The following is a 25,084-nucleotide window of genomic DNA, read 5'->3' on the forward strand; positions in this document are numbered from 1 at the left end:
GAGAGCAAGCTCTTAGCCACTATACAAAGAACTTGAAACTTGTCTTGACAAAAATCTGAGACCACAACCTGAAATAGCAACCTTGGTTTATATCCTGTATTTTATTGTGCAAATTAAAGTGTTAAGTAACACGCTGATGGAGCTCCAGTCTCAAAACCTGCTTTGAAACAGCAGGGTCAAGCCTATAAAATAACAAAAAAGTGTGTAGCTAATTCTGACGCCCGAAAAGCAAAATACTGTGTCTCCTGCCCCTATCACTTGGATGCCACTTGATCAGTCTCCGCTTTTACCTCTTGTCAGCCAGTCTTAGATCTGAAACCACGTCCCAGGTTCAAGCTAAGGAGAACTGAACTCACCTGCTCTGAGGAGTGCGCATATTCCTGATAATGAGTGGCCTTCAGGGAACAATTAGTATGACCTGGAGGGAGAAACATGGGACTTTTTGCTCAGAATCCACACTCAGTTTCACAGCCCAGTGCATGCTTGCTCTGTGGGCTGCCTGATGACACAGGCGACAGCCAGTGCAATAATAAACTCCACAAGCTGAAGCTCGAACCTGTGAGTCCACAAAGGAAACCAATTACATCTCTTTGAGAGAGGGCTCAGTGAATCCAGCAGGGGGATTTGAGGCTGAATAGGAGCTGAGGGGAGGGGTTGAGTGGTTAAATCTTGTGAGAAAGGAAAACAAAAATCAAGTGAAGTGATAAAGAGCTGAAGAGAACCCAGGTTCACTAGGAACAGTCTGTTAATCTCAACAATGATATATACATATATAAAACATACTTTAAAAACACTGAAAATAAATATAATCCAAACTCTAATGAGAACCTCAGGATTCCTCCAGAAAGCTGACGATTTTTGTCCCACTGAGAAATAAGACCATCAACAGGGAAAGCCATTTTCTCCCCATCGTGGAAGTGCATTGGGACTGTGCAAAGTCCGTGAGGAAGTGGGAGGAGATGCTCATCACAGTTTAACAAGCTTGGAGCCAAGCAGCGAAGGAGCCGGAGAAGCAGCTGGTGGCAGGGGTCAGCCAGTGCAGGGGATGCTGAATGGACCAGATGGGCGAATCACACTGTGGACAAAGAGCCCTTCCCTTACCCCACTGGGCCACCACCCTGACCTCTAAACAAACACTGAGGGCACAAATTTGTTCCCCCTTATCAGCTGCTTAGCTCAGCAGCTGCTGTCATGGATTTCTGTTTCCATGTCTTGCCTTTTTCAAACAGTTGGCTTTTTGTCTAACTTGTGTGTGAGGAAGGAGGAGGCTGAGCAGCCGGGAGCAGAATGGAGGATCGTGTGGTGGCTGTCAGAGGACTGAGTGCTTGAAGAGAGTGTTTCAAGAGGGGCAGAAAATAGTCTTTTTAAACAACCTCTGGGAAATTCGCAGGCCTAGGAAACACACAACAAGTGCTGGTTGCTCATTCTCTCCCTGGCCACTCTGATCAAGGCTATTTTCTTCTTGGAATTCCTGTTGCAAGACGGAAGTGGGAGCATGTATGAAATGGATTATAAATTTTTTGTGCCTAAACCGGCCGTGAAAATAAGGGCTGGCCCGTAGGCCAAGGCAGGAAGGGAATCAGGTCTATTGAGGATTAGCTGCAGAACTAAATGAGAATCAGGCAGAGGGTCTGATGAGAAAGAAATGCAGTATGCTGTACGCTTCTATCTGGAAGCAATTATGTTTGGGACAACAGCTACTTGGGTAGAAGGCTGAACAAATTTAAACACAAAGATTTCAAAATGTTTTTGTGACAACAGTATGCAGGGATAACTGAGTCTGGTGGGCCACCTCTATTAGAAATGTGGTTACTTCAAAGATATTCTGTTCTTGTTAAAATTGGGTATTAAAAACTTATGGCAATGCAACTGAAGAATAGAGAAACAGAATGCAATGCAATAGAAAAATAAGAAACATCTTTTCTTTTGCTACCCAACAAAATTACTGTTTCATTTCTCCTTGTGGCATTTTCCAAATGTTGGAGGACTGTTTATTCTCACTCAATGGGACAGGGGGAGGGTGACAGGGAGGTGAGGAGAGGGAGAGAAGAGAGCGAGAGAATCAGTTCCCCTGGAGTCAGCTCCAAGGGCCAGGGGTCAGAGGCATCGGATGCGGAGGCTCCATGGCCCCACTCGCTCCTCTGCATCCTTTTCTAATTCAGGCCCCTCTATGCCACTTTGTCCTTCCCTATGCAGTGAATCAGTTCAGTTCAGTAGGCGTGTATTGCACAGAACCCTGTGCTAGGTGCCCTGTAGGATGCAAGGCTGAAGAGTAACGGTGAGGACGATGACTGGACATCAGACAACCACTGTCCCTTTAGTGCTCAGCTGCACCAGGCCTGGCTAAGCACTTCCCAAATGTCAGCCCTTAGTGTCCTGGTGACCACCATGGCCTCTGGTACTGGGTTAAATCCTGGCCCACATCAGGTGAGTTATTTGATTTCTCCACGTTTTGTTTCCTCACCTGTAAAATTGGAGATAATAATTGTACCGACCTGTATCAGGCAGGGTTCCATCAAGAAGACCAGATGGCACTAGGTGTATCTCAATACAGAGAATTTAATAGAACGAACTGGTTTCACAGGTGCTAGCAGGCAGAATGAGAAGGAGGGGAGTGCTGCAGCAACCACAGATGGTAACCAAGGGAAGTAGCTCCTGTCTCTAAGGCTGGAGGAACAAGGGTAAGAGGCTGGGACCGTCAGAAGCTGCACACACGGAGGAAAAGACCCACTGATGGGTGTGCAGGGGCCTGGTGAGGACAGGGTGAGGCTGGTTCTAGAATGCAGAAGAGGCTAGGACCAACAGCTGATGGAGGGTGAAGGGCTGTGGCTGGGGTGAGGGAATACTGAAAGGAAATAATAGCAAGCAACAGAAGGGAAGAAACCTTCCCTCTCCAGCCCTCGATCTCCTTCTAGTGCCCCCATTAGCAGAAATTAACATGAAACCTGCTGCCAAAGAAGTGCTTCGCAGAGTCCATGTTCCAGCATCAACCAGAGCATAGGAAGGTTGATGTGGAGCTGAGAGAAATAGCTTAATAACCAGTTTCACATTTCATAGAAATATTATGGGATTAAGTGAGTTAATATTTATAAACCTGTAGAACAGTGCTTGGCATGTAGTAACTGCACTATGATGCACTTAAAAAAAACAAGTAAATACACTAATCCACCAAAAACCAATGTGGGAAGTACTATTAGGATCCCAGAAACCAGCCCCGCGGCTGAGTGGGTAAGTTCGTGCACTCTGCTTCAGCGGCCCGGGGTTCATTCGTTCAGATCCTGGGTGCAGACCTATGCACTGCTCACCAGGCCATGTTCTGGCAGCATCTCACATAGAACAACTAGAATGACCTACAACTAGGATATACAACTATGTACTGGGGCTTTGGCGAGAAAAAAAAAAAGAGGAAGATTGGCAACAGATATTAGCTCAGGGCCAATCTTCCTCACCAAAAGAAAGCAAAACCAAAACAGAATCCTAGTTTTTTCCATGAAGACAATGGGGCTTGAAGAGGTCACATAGAATGCCTAAGGTCACACAAACTCATCACTGGTGAAGTCAGGTCTGTCTAAATCCAAAGCTGTTGCTTTTATCTTTCTGAGTCCCTTTGAGGCTCAGAGAAGACAGGCACATAAATAAACTACTTCACACAGAGATAGACCATAAAAATGTAATAGGAGAGATACAAATAACAGAATTTGGGGAGCATGTGGGAGGGAGGGGAAGCTGCTTGGTGGCTGGAGAACCTGGGAAGACTTGTTGGAGGATGTGGTGTTGAGCAGAGTTGTGAAGGAAGGACACGGCTTCAACCGGGAGGTGCTGGGAGCAGAGAAAACTGAGCAAAGAGCAGAGCGCAGGGCATGTACTTGCAGTGGTGAGCACGGGGACGAGGAGGAGATCAACGTCCCTCAGCACTCTGCTCTGGCGTAAACAATAGAGTTGAAGTATCTCCAAATATTACTAGCAGCAATGGGGATGAAAGAGTTCTTTTAGGGCAAGCATAAACATGAAATATTGTGTAGAATAATATACATTTGTGAGTCAATGGGATTAACCAAAAACTAGTGATTTTTTTCATGCACCTTCATTTTTTAAACCCATATGTAGGGTCATTAAAATCTGCTTACAAAAGGCAAATGGTCTTGTTTCAATATAGCCAACTAAACTAAAACTCTAATTTGAATCTACTTTGATGCCTTTTTAACAACGTACCAAATTTGGTTTTGGTCAAGTCTACTCCGTGGAAGGTTATGCACAAATTTGATTCATATCAATTTTATTTAATTTAACAAGCTGAGTACATCTTTTGTGCTGGGCACTGTCCCAGGTACTGGAGATACAAAGAATTGTAAACGGTGGTTCCAATCCTTAAGGAACTTAATCTAGAAGCAACGGATGGATATGCAAATCTCTGTAATCAGAATGGAAAAGCAACGGTGCTATGTGAACTGAGAATCCGGCAACTCCAGTCTCAGAGGATGGGAATGGGATTCCTTCCCTGGCAGCCCAGGAAGCAGCATTACAATCATGGCAGCAGTCAGTAAACGGGATGTGAAGGGAGAGGGGCCGAGACAAACTATGGAGACTCATTAGTTCTACTTAGTGCTGGACCAGACCATAGGGCTGGCTAGCTAAGGAAGTCAGAGTTATATGGAGTTGGAAGAAGTTCTAGAATGCTTTCATGGCTCTGAACCTGGCTTTTGTAATCCCATGTTCAGCTCTAAAAGTAAGGAAGTTACTGTGAAACCAGAGATGGGAACCTCAGTGCCAATAATAATAGCTAACAGTCTCTGAGCACTTTAATATAAAATGAGTATTGTATATAGACTTGTAGTTACTAGTTCCTAGGAACACTTCTCTCTTCTTCCTTTTAGCAGTAGACCCCCCCCCCCCCCCCCTCGCCCCGCACTGAGCTTTAGTAGAGCACATACCAGCTTTTCCCCCAGGGACTATATTTTCCAGGCTTCCTTATAGTTTGATGTGACCATGTGACTTAAGTTTTCACCAACAGAATGTGAGTAGAAGTAACGTGTGCCGATTCCACGTCACTTCCCCGAGGGAGAATTGCTTGCCTTCCACTTCCTCTTCCCCCTCTCCGCTGGCTGGGATGCCAATGTGGTATTAGTGCTTCCGTGGAGAGGAGGACAATGCCTGGAGAAAGAACCTGGGTCCCTGGACAGCTCTGTGGAAGACAGTGGTCACCTCCTCTTGCCCCTACCTTCTGTTGCTGCACCTGAACCTGACTTTAGCACTTTCCTTTACTGTGGCCAAAGATCAAACATGGCCAAGAGAAAAACAGTGTTGTTAGGATTACGTCTGGGTTAAGAGAATATAGGCCATAGGTGGGGACACTCAAGACACTCATATGTAAACTGTACATGCTTTAGTGAATAGATTGTATAAAAATTATATTGGCTTATTCAGGAATCTTTGTTCTTTACATTCTGGTTTCCAGCTGAGTTTCAAATGATCAAGCTTGCCTATTGCATGTCCTCCAGGTGAGAGGAAGTTCGTTGTATCGAGCAAAGGCAGATTCGTTCAACAAACGGCTTTTGAAGATTTACTTTGTGCCAGCTACCAAGGATGGTAGCACACACGCACGTCTATACCCTCAAGATGTCTGTCACTTGGTAGGAACATGTGCAAATATAAAAACAGTGTGGGGAGGAAAGTATCAGCAACCAAAAATCTGATTCAAACTGGTTTACGAACAAAAAAAGATCAGTTATGGGTTTCTGTAAATGTACGGTCCAAGGGTAAACTTGACTTCAGGCATTTACACTCTACTGAGTTATAATCTCCATGGACCAGGCCGGGAATCTGTATTTTGCTCCCACCCCATTCCCTCACCAGGTAACTTCGATCGTGTTTTGGAAAGCTCTGTTTTCTACAGATCACTAGAGCTGCAAATTGGAGACCAGACTGGAGAGGGAAGGGACTGATGGAGGGGACGAGCATTCCTGAGGGAGAGGAGGGAATCCTAAATCCAGGCAGGGGCAGCCCTGAGCACCGTGATACCTGTGTTGTACTTAGAACAGGGCCAGAGTGCTCATTCTGAAGGCTGCCTGCCCAGGCAGTTTTGAAGGGGAGTCAGTTGAAGACCACGCCATCTGTCTGGCAGTCAGTCTGAGGGTTCAAATCCTTATTAAAGTGGTTGTCACTTCCCTTCATTCACTCAACAACTATTTATCGTGCAACTGCACACCAGGCTACCAGGCTGTGAGCTAGGCAGTGAGGATTCAGGGGTTTACAGGCAAAGAGCCTTTCCTCATGAAGCTTACGTTCTAGGGGGAGACAGACAATAAACAACTAGAAAAACGAGCTAATTATTGGTTGTGTTAAGTTCTATGAAGGGAAAAACCCTTCACTATATAGTCCCTAGTGGAGCGGCATTGGATGGAGTAGAGAAAAAGCCTTTGAGTTGACAACTTTGTGGAGACCTGAGAGAATGAGCATTCTAAGCAGCAGTAATAGCAAGTGCAAAGGTCCTGAGGTGGGAGGGAACTGGATGGGGTGGAAACACAGGAAGAGCAAGTGTGGCTGAAGCTCAGTGAGGCAGAGAGTGGTTTAAGATGAGCTTGAAAAACTTAGCAGGAGCAGACTATGGGATAACCCGTAGGCCCCCAAAAGAGTTTGAATTTTACTCTACATACAATAAAATGTTCACTTTAAAAGAAATCTCCTGGCTCCTGCGGGGAGAAAATGTACAATTAAATTTAGGATTTGACTGACTTCAAGGTCCTTGTCTGTCCTCAACCATTCATGGCAGGCTCCATTGGGTCCCCAGGAGCCCTCTTAGTAATTGTGGACCCTGTATCAGTGATGTCCAACAGAACTGTCCACAAAGAGGGAAATGTTCCATACCTGTGCTCTCCACTGCCATAGCTATCATGTGCAAGTGGCTCTTGAGCATGTGAAATACAGTTATTGTGACTGAGGAACTGGATTTTTTATTTCATTCCATTTAAATTAGCATATTTAAATTTATAGAGTCACATGTGGCCAAGGCTGTTGTACTGACAGCACGACGCAACACCGAGCACTAGACGCCTGAGAATTTCTACTCTGAAGACTGAAACCAGGGCCTTCCTCAAATGGGAGAGTAAGAAGGTATGTTGATCCCTAAACGCTAACCCCGCCTGTGCGTTTGTTCAGCTCGTCAAGATGGAGAGGCCTGGGGGCATTCTGAGCTTCCTGTTGTCCCTGGGGAGGCACGTGCACGCGGTGAGGCATCGCCCCACGCGCGTCCTCAGGGGAAGCCCCGCACTGCGAACGAAGGTTTCGGGACCGCTCTCTCTGGAACCCACCAGCCTCGCGCTCTCACGGCCGCCGGCGCGGTGCAGCCATTGGCAGGAGGGGAACAACGCACTGCAGCGTCTCGCCCCGCCTGCCCCGCAGCGGGGCCGCATAGACATCAGCTCCGGGAGCAGCGCAGGTGGGCTGGGGCAGGAGGGGACCGAGGCAAGCCACCAAGCGGGCGTGGAGGTTCGGGGACCCTTCGGCGCGCAGTCGCCTCTTTCTCGCGGGGATGGGGCGGGGGTGACGCGGGCTGTCGCCTGCACAGACTCTGCTTCCTGGCTTGCTTTCGCTTTGCCCCGCGCTTGGCAAGGCCTGCGCACCGCAAGCGAGCGGAGAGAGCCGCGCAGGTGGCCGCCGAAGAAGGGCGGGGGCTGGCGCCTTTAACCGTTGGGAACCCCCTCTCCTCTCCTGGGGACGCGTCCCCGGCTCAGGCTCGGCGTCCTGCGGCGCACGTGGGGCCTGGCCGGCCGGAAGGCGCCCCTGACCTTGGTTTCCCCCCGGTGCCAGGTCTGAGCCAGGACCATGGGCGCTGCGCTGGGCACGAGCGCGCGGCTGGTTCTGCGGCCGGGCCTGGCCTGCGGCGCCGTCCCGCGCTGGGCGCCCTCCGCGCCCGCCCAAGGCTGCCACTCCAAGCCCGGCCCAGCGCGCCCTGTGCCCCTGAAGAAGCGCGGATACGATGTCACCAGGAACCCGCATCTCAACAAGGTAACGTCCGGGAGGCGAGCCGCGATCCCGGGGCAGGCGGGGAGGGGCGCCCCGCCTCCTGGGCCTGGGGAGGATCCTCCCACGCGCCCTTCCAGCGTTTTTCCATTTTTGCCTTGCAGAGGCTTGGGGTAACTCGGTTTGGCTTTTTTTTTTTTTTTTTCTATCCCTCTTCTGCGTGGAAAGAGGTGAGCAGTAATGGGGGAGCCTAATTTCTTGGAAAGAACAATATAGACTGAATTAAGGTCCTTGTGGCCGGTCCGACCTCGGGTCGGATCTCCCCTTGATGCTTACCACTTCGGTTGATCTCGAGCAGTTCCTTTCAGCTGTCAGTCCAAGTTTCCTTATTTGTAAAACAGAGACACTTGTCTCAGGAGTGTTGTGAGATTTAAAGAGAAAATGGAGGTAAGAGTTCTTAGCACCGTGCCTGACACCCAGAGAGAACAAATGTCTCCTGTGGTTATAATTATTATTCTAAGAAAAAAGATTAATTTGAGAGCAGGGACAAGAAAGTCTAGAATTGTAGAACGTTTAGACCTTGAAGGGGCATCATAAATCCTAATTCCAACCTCTCCTTTTAAAGATGAGAAAATAAGACAAAGGGAACTTGTCCAAGGTCACCAGCTAGTTAGTTCTGGCAGCTCTGCCACTGGAATCCAGATATGGATCTCCGGCGCTTCCGTCCAGTTCAGCCCACTGCTGACTCAGTGCGCCGGTCCGCACGCATTTGTTTCCAGGAGTTGAGTTTAGTATCATTGGTTCAGAGGATTGAGCTGAGAAAGATAGAACGATGTTAAAACCCAGGAAGCAAGAGGTCTGAATTTTGAGGCCTGTCTTCCTACACCTCCTCAAACTGACTTGGGCATCTCATTTAATTTCTCTAAGGTTCAGCTTTCTCCTGCCTATGAGAGACCCACCGTTCCTGCCTCATTTGGTTATTGTGACAATCAAATGAATTACTGAATTTAAAATCCTATTTTAAATTCTATAAAGTCCTTGATAAATAAGTACTACAAAATGAAACTTTAATAGTTTTTTGGACTCGGGATAATGAAATTCAAGTGAGGAAATATGTGTGGAAAAGGTGTTTTTGAGAAATTAGAACAATTATATAGATGCTAAGTACTGTGATTATTTCCTGAAGAAGTAATAGAAGCTAAGAAAAGTTTCTTTCAACCTCTATATATCGTACTCCCCCCTGCACCGCCCCCCACCTCACAAAGAGACCCTAAATCCTTTGCATATGACTACTTTGGGATATTTAAAGTGTTTTATGAATTTGAATTACTTGGTAGCAGGTGTTAGAAAACTCATCTCAAAACTAGCTTGAGCAAACAAAAGGCTCCTTTAACTAAAATTATCTAGAGGAAGGCTTATAGGCAAGGCTTGATCCAGCAGTCCAGATGGCATCCTTAAGGATGCGGGTTCTCTCTGGCTGTCTGCTCTATTTCTGCAGTGTCAGCTTCATCCTCAGGCTGCATCCAGGGGACTCTTTCACCTCGATGCTACCCCAGTCCCCCATCTCCTGTTCTCACACCACACCATTCAGGGATAAAGACACTTTCTTCTGGTAGCTCCTGTGGAAAAGAAAAGACACTTTCTCTGAAACCTCAGAAAAAGAATCCCTCTGTCTCATTGATTCCAGTTGGATTCTCTTCTCCTCCCCAAACCAGTCACCATAACTTAAACCAGTCAGGGCCCACTGCTGGAGCTAAAAATAGGGTCTAAGGTGGGGCCACTCATACCAACTGGTTTAGAATAAGGGATGTGGTTCCCCCACAGTAAATCTGTGTTCTGTCCTCAGAAGAAGGAGCGCCAGATGCTGGAAAGCGAAACAATAAATTCCCACTACAGACTTGAATTGTTCTGACAATAACTGCCTTAGATGTACTGGCACCTTACGAATCAGCACTTACTGCTTTGTGAATAGTTAAAAAAATAAAGGAAGGGCTCAAATGTCTTTTGTTTTAGTCCTAGGCTTATGGCTCCCTAAAAGCACTCTTGCCCCTGTGCCTCGTCCCTTGATGTAAATTTTTTCCTCCTAGATTTGTCTGTAAATCTAGGGGACCTGACCTTTCCATGACGTTCATATTATTTTGTGTGTCCCTGTAGGCAGTAGATGCCGACCTGGGGTAAGGAGGGTATCTCGGGTGATGCTGAGAAGGCCTGTGGGCATCCCCCACTCACCCTGGGGCGGGAGGGGAAGCACTGGAGGAGCGGCACTGCCTGGGAGCTGCTACAGATGCCCTGTCCTTCTCCCCGGGAGTGCCACCTATTGCTGTCCCGTTGACCTCCAGTGATCAGATCAGAAAGTCTCCAGGGAAGGCTTGAATCTTGGCATTTTCTGTCAGCCAGATGGGGAGACTTACTGAATTAAACAGAACAACTCAGATTATCACTGAGAGAAAAAAAGAGAAGGGCAGCTTTGAAAGGGAAGCTGTGTTTAGTGGGCGAGTCTGTGGGTGGAACTTTTTTTTACTGCGAGACTTGTGAGCTCCTCTGGCTCTGCGACTGAGTTTCATGCATTTGTGGCCGACCCGGGATAGTTCCTGAAGGATCTAGCAAGGACATGAACGTGAAAATTAACCTTACATTCTAGGAATGTGTTCACTAGATTGGCGTCCCACTTTTGACAGATCAGGAGAGGCATTTAAGTTGAAGCTTGAAGGCAGAGGGTGTCAGGAGGTGGGATTCTCCGAGAGAAGAGCTACTGAACAGGCCAAGCATCGTCCTGCTGTGCACTCACTGGGGCGGGTCCCAGCTCTGTCATACGCTTGCTGTGTGATCTGTGATGAATCCCATGAGCATCTCCAGAGCCCATGTCACACCACAGCTGTGAGGATTGCGGGAGATAGCCCCTGTGAAACATTTTGGAAACTGCAAGGTGCTAAATATTAGATGATTATGTTGACAGTTCCTAGAATTGGGGTCAGAAGGGCCCTAAGAGATGATCTAGTTGGAAGTTGTTCAGACCACAGGTCACAAACTGTGGGACAGCAAATTAGCTTAGTGGGTCTAACTGGCATTTTTATTTTAAAGAAATGGATTAGAGTACAATAAAAAAATAACAAATGCATTAAAATTAATAAAGATAAGCATTGTATCAGGTCACCTTGGGGAATGCTGCTTTTCACTGTGGATTGTAGCAAAAAAGTGTATTTGAAAACCAACGTTCTCATCCAACATCTCATTTTTAGATAAAGAGAGGGGCCGAGATCAAGCAATTCCACAGAGATTGTCCTTGGTTGCAGAAGTGGGCAGAAGCAGCCTGCCTCCTGATTTTCATTTCGCTGAATAGTGATGACAGTTCCCATTCACATCTGCTTTGGCGGGTTTAGACATATTCCTGATGATAACAGAATTGGAACTAGGTGATTCCAGGAGTCTAGATTTTCTGAATGATGCAAATTCTCCAGTATATCAACTTCTATTTCCTTTTCTACTAATATTCTGCCTTTCTTTTAAAATTTACATTATGACCTCTTCTGTTGTTCATGTAGATTTTGGCAATGGAGTAAATCTTTGATTACATATTACAAGATATCAGCCATATTTTACTCACATGAAGAGGAAACTATGAACACCATTTTATAGTGGTGTCTTCATAGGCAGGTATTATCCCCATTCTAGCAATGTCACAAGGGGCCCATAAAAATGTTTCTGGCCTCAGCTTTCCTGTAGCCTCTTTTGGGGAGGGCTATCCTACCCCCCTTCCCCAAACTAGGTTTGAGTCCCCTCCCACTTGTCGTATCACTCTGTGTTTGTTTCTTCTGGGCACTGAGCACTCTGTCACAATGGCTGGGCCTTGAGCACCTTGAGGACAGAGACTCTGTCTTGTCACATGACACTTGCTTTGTGTGACTTGAGATGCTCAATAAATATTTGCTCTTTAAATGATCTCGATCAAGTCATGATCCCTTCCCCCTCAACTCTATTGATCTTAATGTTACTTCTTTACAGTGAGCCTAATGTTCTCATTGCCGAGAGAAGTGCCTACAAATGGTCCATTTGGAGGAAATACACCTACTTGACCCAAATCTTCCCAGACTTCAGGGCATTTCATTGCAAGGGGGGGTGTATAATTTCCCAGAATGCGTCAGCCTCCCCCTTTGACCCACATGCGAGTGATGATTTTGCTGTAAACGTCCACCTGCTTCTCTGCACTTTTTTGATCTCTTGAGTTTGATAGTGAGGGAAAGAATGAGTGGAAAGGGTGCTTAGTTGGATCGCTGTTATTATGGACCAGTGCATTTCAGGCACAGGCCCTTAGCAACTGCAAGGCAGTGCAGGTGACCGCCTTCCCGCATGGACTTGATGCGTTTAGATCAGTGAATGTGTAAAAGCTTGGTGGCCAGCACTGCAGGGTTGGCTGCACAGCTGAGGCTACACAGGTTTCAGCTCAATCCCTTCCATATTCAGGGGTGATTTATTAGACACCCACACAGCTAGGATTTGCCTTTGATTAAAGGATATGTTTTTGTTCAGTGCCAGCTTAGAGCTTGATCTTGCCTCCTTTTGGTGGGGGGAGTCTGTCATTACACACCTGACTCACCGATCAGTCAAGAGATGATAGAAGTTTGTTGGTGATGCTATTTTCTGCCTCAAAGACAGATAACATAATATGTCTTCCTGAGACCTCTGTTTCAGATGTGATGTTGAATTGGGCCTGGATTGAAAGAGATGCAATGGATTATTAAGTAAATACTCGTTCCATATGCATCACTTCGCTCTAGACGAGCTTCTTGTGCAGTGACTCGGTATTAAAACTCAAATACTGCTTAGATATTTTAAGAACAAACGAGCCAAGGCAGGTTGGAATTAAATCCTTCCCTGTTCAATACTGTCCTAGCTTCGTGGAATTAATAAGCATTTGATGGTAGGGCTTTGTGCTTGGAACAGCTGAAAGAACTCGCGTTAGTTGGCTAAATGTTAGGCAACTGTAACAAAATGAATCCCAAATACAGAGGCTCAAAAAGATAGAAGCATATTTTTCTCTCATGAACAAGACTGAGTGGCCAATCACAGGTTGATATGTGGCTCGATTTTGTTACTCTGCCATCGCCAGTGTGCATCTTACATTTCGTGGTCCAAGACGGCTGCCCAAGCCTCTGCCGTCAGTTCCATACAGAAGCCAGTGGGAAGGCGAAATGCCTTTTAAGAGCACAATTTGGACGTTGCTAATGTTACTTCCACTCGCATCCAGTTGGCTAGAACTTGGTCATCTGCCACACCTACCTGCAAGAAACCTGGCAAATGTAATCTTTAGCAGGGCACCCATGTATTCAGCTAAAAATTCTACACTTTAAAGAGAGAGTGGATATTGGGGAAACTGCCACGAAATGTTTATCTGAAATTTTTATTTTTTATTATCTGTTTTACTGCAACCTTTAAAATCCATCAGTTTCTCTATATCCCCACTACCACCAGCCTTGTTTAGTCCTTTATCATCTCATGTTTAGATTATGCAAGTCTCTTAATTGGTCTCCCAACTTCCAGTCTTGTTTCTTTCAATCCACTCCTCTGTGTCTGTTAACCACACCTTTAGGCTAAAACCTTGCACACATCCTTAACCACTCTTTTTCTTTCAGACCCCATATCTGATCCACCAGATAATCCTATTACTCTATCTTCACAGTAGATCTGGAATCCAGCCTCTACTCACTGTGGGTCCTATCCTGACCCCCACCACCAACGTTTCTCTGAGGGATGGCTGTAGCAGCCTCCCAGCTCGTCTCCTTGCTTTCATCAGTGCCCCTCTTGTTTATTGTCCACACAACACTCAGTGCTCCTTTTAAAACCAAGTTTGATCATGTCACTCTTCTGCCCAACCCTGCAAAGTCCAATTCCTTACAATAATGCCTTGCCTGATTTCACCCTCTCTGACCTCATCTCTTGCTGCTCCTCAGCCTTACTCCCTGCCCAAACCCTGCCCAAACCATACTGGCCTCTTTGCTGTTCCTCAGACACTCTAAGCATGCTTCTATGTAGAGTCTTTGCACTGGCTGTTCCCTCTTCCTCAAACGCTTGTCCCCTAAAGAACCACATGGTCAACACCCTCACCTTCTTCGAGGCTTCTCACTTTCACATTGAGACCTACTCTGACCATCCCACATGAAGTTGTATATGGTCCTTTCAACTCTCTTGATCCCCCTTAACATGGTCTACTTTTCCCCCATAGTATTTGATACTTCCTAATGTTTATTTAATTTTCTTACTTATGTCTTGTTTATTGTTTGTATTTCCCCACTGCATTGTAAGCTCCATATAAGCAGGGATTTTTGTCTGTTTGTTCGTTGACGTATCTGGGGTACTTAGAACAGCGCCTGGATCATAGCTGATGCTCAATAAACAGTTATTGGATGAGTGGATCATTCAGAGAGACATCTGCTGAAGCATCTTCCTCTCATCTCTTCCCTTCCATCTCCCCTTCCACCAAAGCCCCCTTCTTTCACCCTGGTGCCTCTCCTTCCCTAGTACCCCCCTCTGTGGGGTTTACCTGTCCAAGATCACCTCTATCTGGAGTGTGGATAAACTCCCGTCAGCCCTTTGTGTGCCCAGAGTCCGACTTATAGTGAAGTCTGGAGGAGCACAACACAGAGGTGTTCACTCTTTATTTCCAGTTTTACCAGCATCAACCCAGCCCTGTGGAAGAAAGAGGCCCTCTTTAGGCCCGGAACCAGAGATGGATGGGGATGTTCTTGAGGCCCACAGGAAAAAAAAGGGGAGATGTCTAGGGCGTGGACCAGAGGTAGGAAACCCCAGCTTCTGTCAGCATCTCCAATTTCCTAGAACTCCCACTCTCTACTTTGCATCCTTGGAGCCCCCCTCCCTGTTCTGAACCCCCTGATTCCCTGTGCTGCAGCAGCCCTACTGAAGACAAGTGAAAGCATGTTATGGACTGAGTGCCCCCCATTCATATGTTGAAGCCCTAACTCTTAATGTGATGCTATTTGGAGATGGAGCTTGTGGGAGGTAATTAGGTTATGAAGGTAGAGCCCACATGATGGGATTAATGCCCTTATACAAGAGATAGGAGAGAACCCACTCTCTCTCCCTGCCATGGAAAATACAGTGAGAAAATGGCCATCTACAAGCCAGGAAGATGGTCCTCAACAGGAACAGAATCAGCCAGCACCTTGATCTTGGACTTCCAGACTCCAGAACCGTTGTTTAAGCCCACCAGTCTATGGTGTTTGTTATGGCAACCCAAGTGGACTAAGACACTGTGCTGGGAACCCCCTCATCTCTTAGGGGTCAGAAAATGGATGAAGTATGGGATGAGATGCCAGAAGCATAGGAGGGAGATTTGCTACTCCTGGTACCCAAAGTTGATGCTCAGAAACTGTTTTCTCATAAACATGTTGTCATAAATAGTTGAATTATTCTCCAAAGAAAGTATATTATGTGTTAGATTAGCATTTGTGTGATCATCGTGAAGATTTCAGAAACGTTGGCTTATGTTTATGAATGCTTAATTCAAAATGCAGAATGCTAAGTGGAATCTCTATCCATTTGTGTTACTGTAAAAAGATGCAACTCTGTAAAAAGACTTGGAAGTAAATGTGAAAATGATTGTGTTAGGGCAGTGGAATTATGAGAGATTTGTTTTCCTCTTTATATAGTTTTCTTTAATGTTCCCTTGTCTTTTCAATTTTACGTTACAGTTTCTGTTAGGAATTGAGTTTCTAGAGCCAAGGAAATAACATTCAGACCAATGTTTGGAAGTTGAAAGATCTGTAACACAGGGGTGGCGTTCTTATCCTGTGGAAATCTCTCTAATACAGTCTTTTCTTTTTTAAAGATTGGTACCTGAGCTAACGACTATTGCCAATCTTCTTTTTTTTTTTTTTTTCCTGCCTTTTCTCTAGTATGTAGTTGTATATTTTTTAGTTCTGGGTCCTTCTAGTTGTGGTATGTGGGACGTTGCCTCAACGGGCCTGACGAGCGGTGTCATGTCCGTGGCCGGGATCCGAACCGGCGAAACCCCGGGCTGCCAAAGTGGAGCGCACGAACTTAACCAGTTGGCCATGGGGCCAGCCCCTCTCTAATATAGTCTTGTTTCAAGGTTTGCCTGCGTATAAATTGTTATCTTCTAGAGGCAATATGTTTAGATACACGTAAGAAAATGTTAACATGGGAAGCTGCCGCCTCTTCCAAAAACAGTTGTAAACAGCAATATTTAGATTGTGTAAAGCAGCCCTGATGGCAAATCCCATACAGAAATACATGTGGTCTGGCTCAGTCTTGGGCCAACTGGCATCAAAACCAATCTAACCCTGGCCTCTCTATATAGAGTTTCTATGGACGCTTTTTTAGGCTCCTCTCCAATCTCTGTGTGTCCGGTTTCTCTTGGTCCTCTTGGGCCTTTGTAGGCTCTGGGGGTTATGGCTGTATTTTACTTTGCCTTTTTGTCATGTCTACCAAAGGTTTCTTTTATCATCTACCCTCTTCTCTCTAAATGCCAGTCTTACAGTGAGGGGGAAAAAAGGCCTTTTGATTCACGTGGCCATGGCAGAGTGGTCACTAATGTGCAGCATTTTTGTCTGCAAAGACATGGATTATAGTCAGCTTCCAGACCTTCACTTTGATGTGTAAAAAGTGCATTGGGAAATCCTTTGGGGTGGGGTTCGACTGCCTCTCTGACACAGAGCACAAAAGATGCTCTATGATTGTGCGAAGAAAATCTGAGGGATAGCCTACGATTAGGGGTGCCAGCGAGGTCAGCGGTTAAAAGCGTGCATTCATTCTGTACCCAAATGGTTGCCTGGCAGCCTGGTTAAAGCACAGTTCCTACCAAAGGGACACAGTAGAGACTGAAATGTACTCAGTCATTTGAGGAAGGGGATTTTTGATGGAAAGATCATCAGCTTTTGAGGAACTTGAATAAGAGACAATCAAAGCCACACTTGCTTTTAAAGGTGGTATTGAAAGCTAGAGGGACTATAGGGGATAGAGTTGAATGATTAGGAACTTGAGAATCTTATTTTTTTAAAGCATTTTTTCTGGATTCTGTATTGTTTAGTAGCAATCTCCATGAAGCCCAGAGCATGATTGGTTCTGAGACATACTCACCTATGGTGTGGAACTCTGGGGAAGGCAGACTCTGCTAGTTCCTGTGTTTTGTTTCACTTTGCTCTTTCAGAAAACAGAAGTGGGGAGCCGCTTATGTACAAGGTGGCATCCCTTCTGAGTTATTGAGCGGTCCAGTGGCTACCCCAATAGGAGAAAGGCAGCCACGTCCCTTCACGACTAACATGGAGCTGGACCAGCACTCACAGTAGACAGTCTCTGTTCCCTCTTTCTCTCTCTGAAGGAGGTGTTGAGGATTCCAACCCAGATTCCATTATGCTGAATTTCCTTCAATAGTGGAATGCCTTATGGAGGGAATTCAAGTAATAATTATAGGAGCCAGCATTTTTTAGGATATACTGTTTGCCAGGAGTTGTTCTAAGCAGTTTCTAAATACTAACTCATTAATGCAATACCACAGCCTTTTGAAGTACACTGTTATATTTCAGGTGAGAAAACTGAGGCGCAGGGAGGTTAGCTAACTTGCCCAAAGTCACACAGCTCGTAGTGGCACAGCTGGTCTTGGACCCGGGCCCCACCTGGTTTAAGGGCCCACATCCTCACCCTCTATGCTGGACTGCCACTTCCAGTGTGCAGGGAGCCTCTCGCTGGAGACTTAGGCCTTGCCAGGTAGTAATGGGGGGCATTCCCTGCTCTGGCCCTTGGATTGGCTGTTATCACACCTACTGACTCTGTTGGCATCAGAATCTGGGAGTTGGAAGGAACTTTAAAGATCACTGCATGCCTTTCATCACCCTTTAACTATGCGTAATTCTCCTAAGAGTCATTTGTTTACTTATTACATTTATTCAATAGGCATTTTCCTATTATATTTTAGACAATGGAAACCCAATGGTAAGTACAACACTTCTTTTGCCCTGGGGGAGCTTACGGTGTAGGAGGACTGGAGGTTGATAAGCAGGGAGTTTCCATTCAATAGGTCAGCGTCATGAGAGGAGCAGAGGGCCAAGTGCTATAGGAGCATGGGAGAGGGCTGCAAAAACACCCCTATGGCAGTGTCGTCAGAGCTGACACGGGTGGAAGAGGAGGAGCTGGCAGATGGAGATAGTGGAGGAAAAGCTGTCTAGGTCAATCATGAGAGAGAATTGCATTCTCCCTGAGAATAGCCATGTTTTGTGGTTGAATGTGCAGAAATTGAGCAATAGACCTATACCTCATAAGGGTCCCCATTTTCAGAGAACTAAATAACATTGTAAAATCTCTAATTCTACAAATTGTTAATGACGTATCTCCAGGACTTTGGCATGATCTTTGATTTTGTTCTTTTACTTGGTTTTCTGTTGCACAACTGCAGGGGCACCATTCACATTGGGTTCACTTATCAAAATCTTCAGCATAGTTCAGGGCTCAATTCTGTAGGTTCACCTCTGCCACACTGACGTCCTTGATAATGCCACATGGAAGGGACTTGTTCATCCTCTGCCCTCCTTTGACATTGAGCTTGTGCAGTCATGGCTCTTTTCCGCCTTTGGTCCCAGGATATGTTTATAGTGTGTATGTCTGTCTCCATCTTGATGTCGTCTTCAGAGCCAGGACTCCATCTTAGGCATTGAATGGCCAGCACAGTGCCTTCTTCATAGTATACCCTCCATAAAAATTAATTAACTGAATCACTTTTGCATTCCTTCCTGGACAGATCAGAAACTGCTGTGGTGAAGACTGGTAATACACAATCTCATCTGCCGTCTCTCCTAAAAAGATGGTGACAATATAAATTATATTTAGATGTCTTCATTGGGGCTTGGAGAATTTTGAAAGCCAAGAGAAATCTTTTATTATGCTCATGTAGATTTCAAGGATCAGTTTCTTAAAGAATTTTCTGCCTTGATGTTGTGCCAGGTGCACTTCATCTAAAGAGCAGCACCTTTATGATGAGATTATATATTCTCATCCTTGAGGCTGCTTTAAAGATGTTAGGTTTCGACCTACTGTGACTGTCAACAAGCTAAAGGATTTTGGAGGTGAGGAAAGTAGTTAGCTAGAATCGATTGTGTGTAAAACCTCTCCAAGACCCCCAGGGGCACAGCCCAGTGACCAGGTGTTAGACGGCAGAGCACATTGGCCATGAGCTAGGGATTTGGGGTCAGAAAAGTCCAAAGTTCCAATTCCAGCTCTGCCATTCACTACAAGAGGGATCTTGGGAAGGCCACTTCATTTCTCTAAGCCTCAGTGTCCTCATCTGTGAATGGGGATGATAATAAAATACACCTACTTCACAGGGTGCTATAATGATTAAATGAAATAATGTAAAGCACCTTGTAAGTGCTCAATTAACTCTCCATTAATCCCATCTTTAAAGGTTCTGCTCCATTCCTAACACAGTGTGAAGCCTTGTATGGGCTGTAGAAGAAGTCACAGACATGGTAGGGTTTAGACCTGCTCCCCATCCCTTAGAACATCCATTCTGGAAGGAGGGAGAAAGATGGAGAGATCCAGACTCATTCTCCGTGGGTGTGGATCCGTCTGATTTGGGTAGAGCTTGATAAGAGAGGAGTAAGTTGGGCAAGAGCAGATTGAGTGGAGACATCAGTGATAATTTCTCTGTGCTTAGTGGAGCTTAAGCTGGATGATCTAGATGTTTTTCCAAAAGAAACTTAAGTAAAAATGTCTCTAGCAACAGAAAACTCAAGTGCCATTTGAAGAGCTGGTACTGCTGGAAGTTCAGGCTGGTGTTGAAGGGAGTGGCCGCCGTCATACCCTGCAGGAATCTCAAGATTTTGTTCCAACTTTTTGGCACATTCTAACCAAGGTTTTTAAAACTAATGCTGAAAAACAAATCCAAGTTTAGCTCAATCTGTTTATCTATTGATCGTCTCTCTATCTACCCACCCATCTATCCATTCATCCATCTTCTATCTATCTATCTATCTGCCATCACTACAACACTGTCTATCTCGTGACATGATGATAGCAAAACAGCAAGACAAGAGAAGGTCTGTTATGGTAGTTTAGCAGGAAAGTTAAAATGTTGCTTCAAATCTGGCTAAATAGGGCATAGCTGGGCCCACTTCACCCAGCAGGGAGTTTAACATAGTCCTACAGTTTCCATATACTCTGCCATGGATAATTAACAAATATTTGCATATGCATATTTTTAATAAGCATCTCTCCTCCGTTAGAACTCAGGGTGAGCACTCCCCAAGTGACTGTTAAGAGGTCATCTTGTCCAGCCCTTTGTCTGTGAGCGGATAATATCCTAACCTATTACCACCAATTTACAGGTAAGGTTTCAGAGGCCTAGAGGGGTGGGGTGTTCTGCCCAGGAAGTGAGTTGTGGAGGGTGACTCCAGCCCTTCTTGGGTGGTGTCCATCTTTTAGAACCACTGCCTTTGAAAAGTAGCACTTTGCCTGCCGTCCTGAAATAGCGTCTGAGTTAGCCTCAGTTGACTTAAGCAGGGTGCTTTTGAGTCACTCCAAAGAAAGGCAGAAAAGATGCTATAATATTAAACATTGTCACATGTTGCAAAACTAAACATCTGCTGACACAGCTCCTGCTGTCACTTCATGTGGGTCCGTTTATGATGAATGGACATGCTCCTGACTCCCACCTTCGTCTTGGGTTTTCTGTTTTTCTCTGCAGTAACATGATCTTGAAGACAGCCCACAAACCATTTGACAGAAAGCTCAGCCCTCATGTCATACTCTCCCTTTTTATCTCTTTTATTTTGGGTCTCTTCTAGCCCATAATTATTTGTTTTGACTGGTGAAATCACTTCAGGTCACAGGACAGTGAATAACAATGCAGTTGCCACCTGATAAGGCAGGAGTTGAGATACATAGTTTGGAGAAAAACCTATTAATAGCCATTTTGAAAATCAGGCTTTGATATCTACCCGTCAGAGCTGAAAGATTTCTGCTGTTTTCACACTCCAAGAGCTGCCAGCAGTTTCTCCTCATGTCTAAGGAGCCTCGGAAGCTGTCTGGCCATGCCTGTGGGTGATGATGCATGGGTGCTGGTGGGGCGGCTGGCCAGGTGGTGCTGGTAGGGAAGGCCTATAGAGCAGAAAGACAGCCCTGCCTCAGTAACCAGCCTCGCCTGCCGGGCTGCCGGGCTGCAGGCCATCCACCCTCAGCTGTTCTTTAGTGAACTGAGCTGTTCGAGGTTCTGTAACCTTTTACCAGTCTACTAGACACAGAGTCAGCTGCCTCCTGTAGGACTCGTAATTACTGGAGTAATAGTATTAGAAATAATAATAATAAACACTTATGTAATGCCTACCATTTACGTATATTATTCTCAAGCAGAGAAAAAATTGTGAAGAAGGTGAACTTTGCCTATAACTCTTTTACTTGCTGTTTCCATGGCCTTCTCTTCCTTATAGATTTCCATACAGGATATCCTGAGGGTCTTCATGATATCCCTGGGCTGCCTGGGGCTGCCAACCTAAGTGGACCTTTTTGTCTTACAGAGTCCTACTTCCTGTCCTGGATCTTGTCTCTTCTTTACTTCTTCCCTGACTCCCAGTCCAACCATCTGTCTGTTCATCTATCTGTCCATCTGTCCATCAAATGTTTATTGAGCACCTACTGTCTACCAGGCACTGTTCGGCATGGGGAGTAACATAGTAAATGTGACGGCTGTGATCCGTCTCCTTATTGAGTATATAATCTAGTGAGAAAGACAGTAAGTAAACAAACGAAATTATGAAGATGGTTTTTGGTGGTAGTGAAGAAATAAACAGAGCAGAGTGTGAGAGAATAACAGAGGGTCTACTTCAATGGTAAGGGAAGATGTCTTAAGAGGTGACACTTGAGAAGAGACCTAAAGAAAGTGAAGCCAGCCAGAGGAGAAGCTGGGGTAAGAGTGTTTCAGCAGAGAGAGTAGCACGTGTAGTTTGGAGGCAACAAGCAGCTTGGTAAGGCCGGTTCTGGAAACTAACAACAGGCAGTCCAGTAGGAGTGTGATGAGCAAGGGAAGGAATTGCTAAAATCAGGGTGATATAGGGCTGAGGGGTCAGAGCATGCAGGGCCTTGGGGTGTGTGGGATGTGGCCTGGGTTCATCCTTGAAAAACAGGATGCTGTCAAATGGTTCTAAACAAGGAAATGATATTATCTGGTTTGCATTAATGATATAATCTTTGGCTGTGCGTGAAGAACAGATTGGAGGGGGCAAGAATGGAGGCAGGACCAGTGGGAGGCTCCTGTGGCAGTGGGAGCCTGAGAAGGTGGCGGCTGGGAGGTGGGAGATGGCTGGGCAGAGGAGAGAAGTGGTTGGATTGGAAATAGAGTTTGGAAGTAGAATGGACAGGACATGTCTCCTGTGTCTTTCTCCTTCAGGTTCACCAGGACTCAGTTTGTATTTTTCCCTCCAGTGCCACCCACCCTACACACTGTTACCACCACTCTTCGTTGCATTTGCTTCCTATCCCTCCTCAGCATACTTCACAATAACAAGGGAAAATAATGTTTATGTTCTACCCTTGGACTTATGAAGTGCTTCCTGATGGACCATCTCATTTGATCCCCACAAAAGCCTTGTAAGGTGGGTATTATGGCCTTTGTTTTACAGTGGGGACACCAGGGCCCAGAGAGCCTAAGTGAGTTGCCCGTGGTCTCCAGAAAAGGGCAGCAATAAGACTCAATCCAGGTTCCCTGAGACCATTCATTGGTTTATTCAGTAAACATTTACTGAGCCACTACTGTGTTCCAGGCACTGTGCTGGTTTCGAAAAATAAAGGGATGAATCAGTCATGGTCCTTGCTTTCAAGGAACTTAGAGTTCAGAGAAAGAGACAGATGTGCAAGCTCATAATGTAATACAATATAGTAGGTTTTATATTATATAAAAGTATGATATTAATAATGTCCAAGTAATTTTTACCTTGGTGGGGAGAAAGAAGGGCAAGAAGTTTTCTTCCAGTGAGTGACCTTTGCTCCTTATATTAAATTACATAAATAATGTGCTGCATAAAGTAATAAAGGAAAATCTGCTCTGACCTCTCTCCTGAGGTGACTACTTATTTTCCTTGGTGTGTCGGCGCTAAGACCTAAAAGAGATATAGGGATTCTCTGGATGAACAGGGTAGGGGGAAAGATGTTTCAAGCACATATAGCAAAACTGTGTGGTATGAGAGGAACTGTGGGTGATTCTGAAGGAGGACAGAGTGTGTGGAGTGATGGGGTCATGCGTGGGTAGGGGTCTGTGGCTGCTTCTTGCCTAGATGAAGAGTTTGACCCTAGTCCTGAAGGTGAGGGGGAACACTGGAAAGTGACTATGGGATTTGACCTGTAGACAGATCACTCTGGCCCCAGTGAGGGGACAAGAGCAGAGTCAGGGAGACTAGTTAAGAAGGAATTCAGTTCCCATAAGGGAGATGAGGAGGACCTGATATGGCCGATGGTGAGGTGGACACAGATGTGAGAGGTGGTAAGAAAGCAGAAGACTGTGTCCCTTCCAGAATTCTTTGAGCTCCATAACAGAAGCAATAGGAGTCCAAGATTTATTGTCCCTATTCAAAAAAACCTAATGGAAACCTAATATTTTTCCGTCATAAATTTACACAGCTTAACCAGGATATCATATTCCTTTGTATTTGCCTAGAATTAAACAAAATAATACTGTTAATACTGGCTATCTCATGCCCGTATCAGAAGTTCTGCTTGTCAATTATGTGTGTCTTAAACGTTGGAAAATTATTATAAATGCAAGATTTTTCAAAATGTGAAATTCCTTAAGGAGTACTTTGGGACTGATAAAAATGTGAGGAGTTATTGACTTGGGCTTTCTTTAGTGTTTCATTGTGAGTATTGGTGTCATTGGCCTTTGTCTAACTGACCGTCCTTGGTCTGGTTCTGTTCGCACAAAGCAGCACCCTGGTTATAATTTTCTCTCTCGAAGTGGAGAGAAGGCACTGACTCACTGAATACATGGTCACGTTAGCAGGTGTTTTTGTCATTATGGGGACTTCGCCCAGCCTCCCATAGAGTAACTGGCATCACTGTCCCCTTTCACGAAGACATGGGTGAGTCTCTGTTTTGAATCTATAGGAGCTGAAGGGACTTCCTCCTTCTTCTGTGTTTTTCCTCAGACCCGTGGAAAAACAGTAAATCCTTACACTGAAAATGGAAAAAATGTTCATAGTATATTTTCTAGGTGACAATTTCCTCCCTCTGTTTTTTTTTCTTTCCTTCCTCTTTTTTTTTTTTTTTGAGGAAGATTAGCCCTGAGCTAACATCTGTGCCCATCTTCCTCTACTTTATATGTGGGACACCTACCACAGCATGGCTTGCCAAGTGGTGCCATGTCCGTACCCGGGATCCGAACTGGTGAACCCCGGGCCGCCAAAGCTGAACGATCTTGAGAAGACTTAGGTGGAAGAGAAAAAAGGATTTGAAATTCATGCAATATGAGCCTTTCACAAATTTGACCCTCTGTGGGCAGAGTGTTGTCACTTTCCCCATTGGACTGAATTTTAGCTTGCCTTTCTCTTTGCTGAGTCCTGATTTGTCTTTAGGAACCATGATTCCTGGAGAAGGAAAACAGAAAATCAGAAGCTTGCAGGAATGATTTTTCTTAGCTAATTCAACCTAGTATCAGCCATTTGTCTAGGCAAAAAACTAAAGATTTTTGAAAAGAGGTGATGTTTTATTAGAATCAGCCACAAGAATACCATTGTAAGTCAACTCTTGCTTTTCATATGTTCTTTTGTATCATCTGGGCAAGGTCATCTGTCACATGATATGATTCTAACCATGAAGCTATGGACATCATAGAAAGTCCAAGGATGAAAATAAGTTTTCCAGGGTCAAAAATTCTTGGAAAGCTAGTCTTACAGTTCTTGAAATATTATAAAAGATCTTTGGTTTTACACCATGGGTTTTCCAAGTCTTTGAGCTTGTGTAGTGTAACTGTGCAGTTGTCTTTAATTCATCTCCTCTTCAAAAGAGTGAATTCTTATAATGAGGCCCAACTCCGTAAACATTTGATCATATGGTAGCTTCAAAGAAGGAAGGCTGTAAACACATTTGCATCCATTTAGCTGCTGGTTTACAG

General features: G+C 45.3%; 1 protein-coding gene across 7 annotated transcripts in view; it reads left to right on the forward strand.

The window, feature by feature from the left end:
- The first annotated feature begins 6,981 nt into the window (after positions 1 to 6,981).
- Positions 6,982 to 25,084, forward strand: part of ME3 (malic enzyme 3) — a 178,851-nt gene continuing 160,748 nt past the window's right edge. For 2 of the 7 annotated variants that reach the window (XM_044752381.2, XM_044752383.2), the window contains exons 1-2: positions 6,982 to 7,110; positions 7,807 to 8,004. In XM_044752381.2, the coding sequence (XP_044608316.1) occupies positions 7,822 to 8,004 (183 nt within the window). In that variant the 5' untranslated portion in view covers positions 6,982 to 7,110; positions 7,807 to 7,821. Of the gene's footprint in view, positions 7,486 to 7,806; positions 8,005 to 25,084 lie in introns of all 7 variants that reach the window. The other 5 variants (XM_014867991.3, XM_070490504.1, XM_044752382.2 and 2 more) reach the window with 4 other exon arrangements.

This window comes from Equus asinus, chromosome 20 (genome assembly GCF_041296235.1).
Source record: "Equus asinus isolate D_3611 breed Donkey chromosome 20, EquAss-T2T_v2, whole genome shotgun sequence".
NCBI lineage: Eukaryota > Metazoa > Chordata > Mammalia > Perissodactyla > Equidae > Equus > Equus asinus.